Source organism: Pterocles gutturalis, unplaced genomic scaffold (assembly GCF_000699245.1).
Source record: "Pterocles gutturalis isolate BGI_N339 unplaced genomic scaffold, ASM69924v1 scaffold22694, whole genome shotgun sequence".
Lineage (NCBI taxonomy): Eukaryota > Metazoa > Chordata > Aves > Pterocliformes > Pteroclidae > Pterocles > Pterocles gutturalis.
The window spans coordinates 1-7,692 of record NW_010131225.1 but is presented as its reverse complement, the minus strand read 5'-3'; the positions used below and the strand labels follow the sequence as shown (position 1 = coordinate 7,692).

Genomic DNA, 7,692 nt, shown 5'->3' with positions numbered 1-7,692 from the left:
CTGGTTATGCACAAACCCAGACACGGCAGCACAGGACACAGAGCAGGAAGGGCACCAAACCTCACCCTATAGCCCAGGCGAGCTGCTCGCTGCAGAAGGGTCTCCCCTGCATTTTTGTTCACAATCAGCCGCCGAGCTCCAGGAGGAATGTTCTGGGCCATGGGCACTTCAGGGGAACCCCCTGGGCTGACCTGATGGGACTTACAAAATGTCCACAAGTCCTGGGGCTTCTTCAGATGGCACGTTTTGGGCTGGTTACAGCAGCTTTTCCCCTGCAAAAGAAAGGGATACAATTTGGCATGTGTGGCCATGGCTTACTACCCGGAGTCCCCTTCTCTCTCTTCTCCCCACACGTGTTCCCCTCGCCAGCCCAAGCCATACCTTCCCCTCGTCACAGATCCCTGCCAGGTGTTTGGTTTTACATTTGCGTTTTCCTGATGGTTTCTCCAGCTCTTCTTGGACAGGAGAGCTGTTGGAGTGCTCCAGGAAGAAGCCATTCCGAAAGTCTGTGCGTCCTTGAGATTTTCGGGGGGATGGGGAAAGCCTGCTCCTCAGTCGTAGCTCTGTGCCTTTACCCTTCACAGACTCCTTCTGCTTCCGGTACCTAAAATCTAAAGGAGAAATGGGAATGAGGAGCTCCTGCAGGCAGCACCGAAGGCCAGCAACCCAGATCCCTGCCACCGGGCAAAGCAAACTGCCGGTCTTTGACGGCTGCACATCCAGAAATGCAGATCCAGGGCAGAGGCACTGCAGTCAGTAGAAGCAGATTCTGTGAATACACAAATTCTCCCCATCAGGGACGGACGGACTCAGCATGGACACGAGACACTCAACGACAGACAGCCATCCTGGCCTGGAAAGGTCAAGCCTAGGAGAGCTGGGGCTGGCCAGGGAACCCGACATGGAACCCCAACGAAACAACCCAGCTCGGCAGCAGGTGTCCCGGTAGTTTGGTAACTGCACGCTGCCATAACCTGAGGCTGGGCAGGACCAGGTGGGATACCCCCAGAGAGTCAGAAAGCGCAGGAGGGACCCTGTTTAAGCTGCCTGTGAACAGACATTGTTCTTTCTCCAAACCGGGGACTGGCCCCCTGTCTGTCCGCTGCCTGCCAGCCAGCTCACAGTGCTCACAGCTCCTCACCTCCAAAGCCAGCACCGGCTCTAGGCCACAGCTTCCAAATCCAAAATACGGACACTCATGTATCTGAGGGCCGAGCAAGCAGTCCCCGAGGGAAACTGGCTTTTGGACAGAAGACAGACACACATCTTAAGAGTGTAAAAGCCCCTGGAGAAAACCTTCTCGAATGCTGCTGTACTCAAACCGCCTTCTCGGGCTCTGTTTGGAATGGGAGATTCTGAGAGCATCCTTGAGCTGCGGAGATGCCTGAAAGCCCATCAAAAACTTTACTCTTGGTCTCCCGCTGCAGCGATAGCATAACGCTGTGCCAGAGCAGAAACACAGGCTGGGAGGTCATGCACTGGGAGGATACCGAGCATCTCATCTCTACCACTTCTCACAGAGCCTCAGCAGCACCTCCTGAGGGCTGTTGATCTCAGCACCGATGCGGCAGAAGGCAACAGGTCCGTAGCCATGCTGTCACCTCCCAGAGAAAGGCCCAAGGGCACAGAGGGGGGGCAGAAGCGCTTCCCCCAGCACTGTGGCTCAGGCAGAAGTCACCTGCGGGACACTCAGACACAGCTCTGAGCTCCCAGCCAGCCGTCAGCACACACACCGAGACACCGGCACACTGCGGGACGGACCCCAGCCTCGCTTCCAACAGCCTCAGACTGCCCCTGGATGGACAGGGAGAAGGGACCGCAGAGGCTGCTACACCTCAGGAAACGCGGATCACAGGTTCAGTTCTGAGCGCAGAGTCCGGGCAGTTATATGGGGCAAAGCGCAAGAGCGGAGTGGAGTGGTGAGCACGGCACAGGCGGGCGGCACAGCACTCTCCTCCAGGAAAGCTGCAAACGTGACCCACAGAGGGAGGTCCCTGGGCCACCTGCAGACACTCCAGCTTTGTTAATCCTCTCGCCCCTGTGCTCCCTGGTGCAAGCTTGCGAGTCGCCTTCATAAAGCAAGATAAAGCATAAAGAAGGCCAGCTGAATGGTGATGGCTCCATCTCCCTCTGCTTTAGCCAGGAATGCTGAACACTGCGCTCCCAGGGGCCCATGCTTTTCCAGGAATATTTCACTGTGCTACCTCGTCCGATTCTTATTTTCCCACGCCCCCTGTCTTAATCTGAGGGTAAGATTGGTAGCTAATTAGCTGCAGAAACTGCTGTTTCCTACTCTGAAATTCACTGTAAATATTTTTGAAAGAAGAGCTGATCAATTGAAGCGGCCCATGCTGTGGACATCAAACATGATGGAATTTCAACATTACCAAAAGAAAAAAACCAAAACACCCCACACAACAAAAAGAAGCAACACAACAAAAAAGGCGTAGCCTGGTACCAGAAACCTCTTCCCAGATTGTACCTGCTTTGGATTTTCGTCTCCTGTGGGGGTAGCCCACTCGCTCCTCCTCTCGCTCAGTCAAATATTCCCCTGTCTGGTATTTCCGACTTTTCTGTCGTCTCCTTTTCTTCCTTTTGATGTGGCTTTCATCTTCCTCCTCTTCGTTGGGTTCCCACAGCTGCCTGGGGGCTTCCACTCTCCAGGGCAGCTCCCGGGTCCTCCTCGTGTAACAGCTGCTCCTCTCGGACAGAGACCTGTCCCTGGCCCTGCGACTGTGATAGCGTGATGTCCTGTGAGATTTTCGCAGCTTGCGACATTTCAAGGATGTCTCCTCCTCCTCCTCTTCCTCCTCCTCTTCTTCCTGATCCTCCTCCAGCAATGGTAAAATCTCCTGAGCAGTCACATCACACTCTCCCGTTACACCAGCAGAAGAGCCAGCGATGCTCCCTGCAAGAAAGCGCGACTTCCAGCTGACAAAAAGGCCAAGAGGATCTACAAGAAAAACCCCACGAGGCAGGGCAGAAGACAGGGACAAGGCAACGTAAACAGGGAAACGCTCCCAGGGCTCCCACCTGCGTCCCCTGGCACCAACTCACCCGACTGGCTGCGCGTCCGGCTGCTCAGCACCACCGGAATGAAATCCCGAAAGTTGTTCTTGGGTTTCTTCTCAAGGTAACCTGCGGGGAAAACCAAGTCTTGAGAAAACACGCCACAGATCTGTGCACACCCGGGAAGGGCAGCCCAGCATCACGCCGCAGCTCTGGTTTGGACCCCAGTCCGCTACGGGAAGCCACCAGCTCCAGAGGCCGCTCAGCTTCAGGGTCACGGGGCGACAGGAACCGCTGCAGCCTGCCCCTGTAAGAACACACTGGGATTCATGAGAGTACCTTCCTCATGGCTGTCCCCGCGGTGTGCTGGAGATGGGGACTCTGTCTTCGCTGGCCTCCTGCGCTTACGCTTTACCCTGAGGCTGTTGTGATCCTTCACCGATCCCAGGCCGGTGTGGACTTCTCGCTTGCTGAGTTCATGCGGATTGTCGTGGTGTTTTCGCCACTGTGAACGGAGGACACAGACTGAAGCTTGAGCTGCTAACTGACTGAGCCGGAGCAGCAAATGAGAAGGGACAAAATGCTGTCCCCCACTCATCATGCTAGTACCCTCCAGCCTTTCTGAATGCTCCAGATCCATTTTTGCTCTAGATAACCTGCAGACACAGGTATGCTAACCCACTGCCCGGCAATGCCAAAGAGCACGGGTGGAAAGCCCTGTGCGCTCAGCTGCCCTCCCTCCTCCCTGCCAACCTCACCTGCCACCACCCCACGGTCCCATTCCATCCCACCCACCTTCCGGCCATGCACACTCCGGCTCCCTGATTTGCTCGGGGACTCCTCGCCGCTCTGGGCTTGGCATTTCAGTCTCTTGTTGGCCTGCCCGGTGTCCCCATCGTGCTGCCGCTTGGCCTTGCAGCGCGCGCTGCCCTCTTGTATGATTTGTCCAGCTCCTTTGAGCTTGACCTCGGCAAAGGCCTGGGGAGCAGTCCCAGCTCGCAGGCAAGTCACAGAAGTAAAGGACACGTCACGCTCCACTCGCTCCTTCTTGACCCTGCACAGATCCACCTGATGCACGCACTGGAGAGGCTCTGCAGCGGGGGGCTCCTGGGAGCCTTCGCAGCCCAGCTCCTTGCGTTGACTCTCCAAGGGCACGGTGGACGCCTCTGAAATCATTCGCAGGCTCTGCTGCCCAGCCCCGGGCAGATCGTGCGACAAATATGCCGCTAACACTTGGTTTTTAGGCTTTGCATCCAACTGTTTGAGGCTACAGCTCACCTGGGGAGCCTCAGTCTGTGCGTTGCCCTCCTTACTGGAGTCAGCCTCTGGCTCATCACACTCTTGGCTCTTCTGAGGGTTGTCCAGCTTCCCCTTCTCCCCTTTCACATCCAAAGCACCGGTCTGAAGAGATGGGCCTCCATCCAACAGTACTGGGTTGGCCGGCTCCTCGTAGACCTTGGGCAAGGCCCGGCAGCTCTTGCTCTTAGCTGCAGCTTCCCGCTCCTGAGGCGGGAGCCGGGGCAGCCCCTCAGGCAGGCTCTGGGCGGCTGCGCTGGGCTTTGTGGGCTGCACGCTCGGGGATGTCGGGAGCTCACCTGCACCAGCTGGCTTGCAGGAGCTGTTCTGGTTCAGGGGCAGCTGCCCTGCGGTGGAGATGCCTATGGAAAGCAGGGGGGTTTGATGATAAGGAGACCAGCCGAGAGGCAGAAGCTGAGGATTGGAAGGTTTTCCATTCACAGGGCACCGCGGGTACACACTTCCCTGGGCAGGATTCCAGGTGGAGATGTCCTTGGACTGACACAAAGGAGCTCCCGGAGCAACTTTGCCATGAAGAGGTCTCCTGGCAGGATCCTGCTGTCCTTCTGTGCTCCCCTGGTTGGATTTCTTCCCACAGGGACCCCCAGCGCCACGAGGCTCTCCCTGATCGACGATAGAAATCGGCTCCTGCTTGGGAAGGTGGCGTGGGTCCCTGCTGAAGCTCGCGCCGGAGTCCTTGCTGAGCAGCAGCGAGGCAGGCACGGGGTTGGCAACACCGACGTAGGTGCCCGGAATGGTGCTGATAAGCGTGGTGTTCTTCACCCAGGAGCCCTGCTCCCCATTGCGCAGGAACTCAGGGAAGATGACCAAAGGAGGGGTGGCGCCGAGACACGAGGTGACGCTGCTGCCCGTGGTCTGGGCCGCGCGCTGGGACTTGGACAGGACGGTGGTGAGAAGCGCTTTGCCGCTGGTGTGCACGGGTGTGAGGATGGGCATAGGAGGCGTTTTGCGTTGACTGGGTGGAGGCAGTTTCTGACGATTGGACTTGGAGGACAGATCGAGAGGCATCTCGCTGCACTCTGGAGAGGAGATCATCTCACGCTCCAGCTGCGGAGGGGACTTCAGAGGAGAGAGAGAAGTGGCAGCACCCGGTGCATGCGGCTCGTGAGCTGCCGGGGCTCTGACATGTGTGCCGGTGCCGGAAGAGGGAGCAGCGCTCCCGCAAGATGCTGCCAGCGGAGGCTGGCTGGAGGAGAGGGAAGGGCCAGCGGTGGATGGGGGAGCGCCCTCGGCAGCAGCCTGGGCACTGCTTCCGCCGGAGGGCAAAGGGCAGCTAAGCTGATTCACCTCCACAGACACCACTTTGGCGTCGGAAGCCAAGGGTCTGGTGACGGAGAAGGTGTAGGGGTAGGAGCGCAACTCTGGGGAAGCGATAATGCCCGGCAGGCACCGCTCGTGTAGGTAGGAAGGCAGGACAGGGAGGGTGAGCGTGGAGGAGACCCCCAGGGTGGCTGGAAGCGTGGCCACGCTGAGCGGCTGCCCGCAGCTGGGCGGTGGGATGTACACCAGAGACTGGCTGGGGCTCAGGACTGCCCCGGGCTGAAAGGACAGGGGTAGTTTTTGCATAGCAGGGGCCTGAGATGTGGGAAAGCACACTCTGTTCAAAGTAAAAGTTGCGGGAGTGGAGGCAGAGGTGTTGCAGCTGGAGACAACCACAGACAATGTCCCTTCTGCCAGCACGCCTGGCCCTTGTGCTCCAGCGCTCGGGGTGGCTTTCTCCTTCCCAGCAGGCTCACTCTCCGGAGCTGCGGAGCAGGCAGGAGGAACATCAGCCTGCTTGTCACCGTGAGGGTCTGCAGGTGTCCAGGCGGCATCAGCAGCACTGCTCTCCTGCTTGGCAGCGACGAGGGTTGCAGGCTCCTGCCCTCTGCCATCCCCCTGGCTTGCCAGAGGGCCCAGGGCATTCTCTTTCACAGTTCTTCCCGCGCACTCCGGGTTTGGGTTGGGATCGGGTGGCTGCTCCTCCAGCTTGGGCCCAAGCTTTTCCTCCACCTTGCCATCAGCATCCAGCACCTGGGCGCTGCTGCCACCACCACTGACTGCTGTGAGCTCCACCTGCAACATGAAGGGAGTAGTTCCTGAGAGCTGTGCGAGTGGGACCTTCTCTCTAACCCCCGGGACACAGACGCAGAAGCGTCAAACAGCTCTCGCCGAACTAGGGAATTGTTTTGCCATTCTGCACCTCGGTGCACCCCTCTTGAGAAGGAGCCCGCAGGACCCACCAGGGCAGATGATCTCGCTTAGCCTCTTCCATCAGGGAAAGGCCTTCTCGGACCCAGACACGCACGCGAGGAGCTCACCTTGGAAAGGCTGCTGCTGACGCAAAACTCCTGAGACCCCAAGTGCTGGGAGCTGCTTGTTTTAGACTCCTCATCAGAAAGGGGGGCTCTCCTAGCCGAGGAATAAGACATAGCATTATGAAACCCCAAGATACCCTCCCCAGCATCCCACCCCTCCCTGTCCCCTCGTGGGACCACAGAGCAGCTGGCAGCCTGAAGAAGTGTGCCTGCTCCAGGCAGCCCCCTCCTCACCAGGGGGTACCAGCCACTGCAGACAGCACTGCTGTCCACTGCAGTCCTCCCCTTCGCGCAGCTCTGCCCGCGGGACAGCACCTCCTCGCACAGAAATCAGGACGTTATGGCCCAGCAGCTCTGTGCACCCTCCTTACCCGTTTTGACGCCCCCAGACGTCCCCGACTGCACCGTGTCACAGCCCAGCTCCGCACACCCACTCCTGTCCCCTCCGCTTCCCGTTCTGCCCCACCACGCGTCTCCAGTCCCACCCTCCTCCGAGGCCCGTCCTGCTTGTCTCTTCTTCCACAGGCACCTCGTCATGCCCGTTCCTCCATCTCCCAGCCCTGCTCACCCCCTGCTCCCGACTTCCCAGCCCCCGTGCTCCCCTCCAGCCCCAGGTGGGGTCTCCGGGACAGGAGCAGCGGGTGTCCGCAGCCACCCCGCTCTGCAATGTCCCACAGGTTTGACCCTTTTTCTTTGGAGGACAGTTCCCAAGGGGAAAGCCTGAATTCAGGATGAGGACTGTGAACTCCACGGCAATGGGGTGCGCTGAGGGGACAGCTGTCCTTGTCATCTGCGAGAACACTGCAGAGCAGACAGCGCTCGTGCTCAGTGCCCTGCCGCAGGAGGCTCCTGCCCCAGCGGTATTTACCGGGTGACGGTTCTCTGCTCGTTAAGGGTCATTTAGACAGGCTGTTGGTACCAGGACAGCACCGCTCGAGTTTAGTTTCTGATTTCTTCTGGATGTGCTCCCTCAGCCCCAGGCTGTCACCTCGGGGTAACAGACACCAGCTACAGGGGGGACGCTTCCTCCTCTGGCTCCGGTACCCCAGCACCGGGACCCCAATCTGGG

The 7,692-nt window shown here is 58.9% G+C and overlaps 1 protein-coding gene across 1 annotated transcript in view; it reads right to left on the bottom strand.

The window, feature by feature from the left end:
* Positions 1-7,160, bottom strand: part of BCORL1 (BCL6 corepressor-like 1) — an 11,859-nt gene extending 4,699 nt beyond the window's left edge. The window contains exons 1-7 of the mRNA XM_010080548.1: positions 7,090-7,160; positions 6,627-6,717; positions 3,805-6,381; positions 3,349-3,514; positions 3,058-3,138; positions 2,483-2,908; positions 382-611 (exon numbers count right to left, since the gene is read on the bottom strand). Coding sequence (XP_010078850.1) covers positions 382-611; positions 2,483-2,908; positions 3,058-3,138; positions 3,349-3,514; positions 3,805-6,381; positions 6,627-6,717; positions 7,090-7,160 — 3,642 coding nt within the window. The remainder of the gene's footprint in view (positions 1-381; positions 612-2,482; positions 2,909-3,057; positions 3,139-3,348; positions 3,515-3,804; positions 6,382-6,626; positions 6,718-7,089) is intronic.
* Positions 7,161-7,692: the final 532 nt, after the last annotated feature.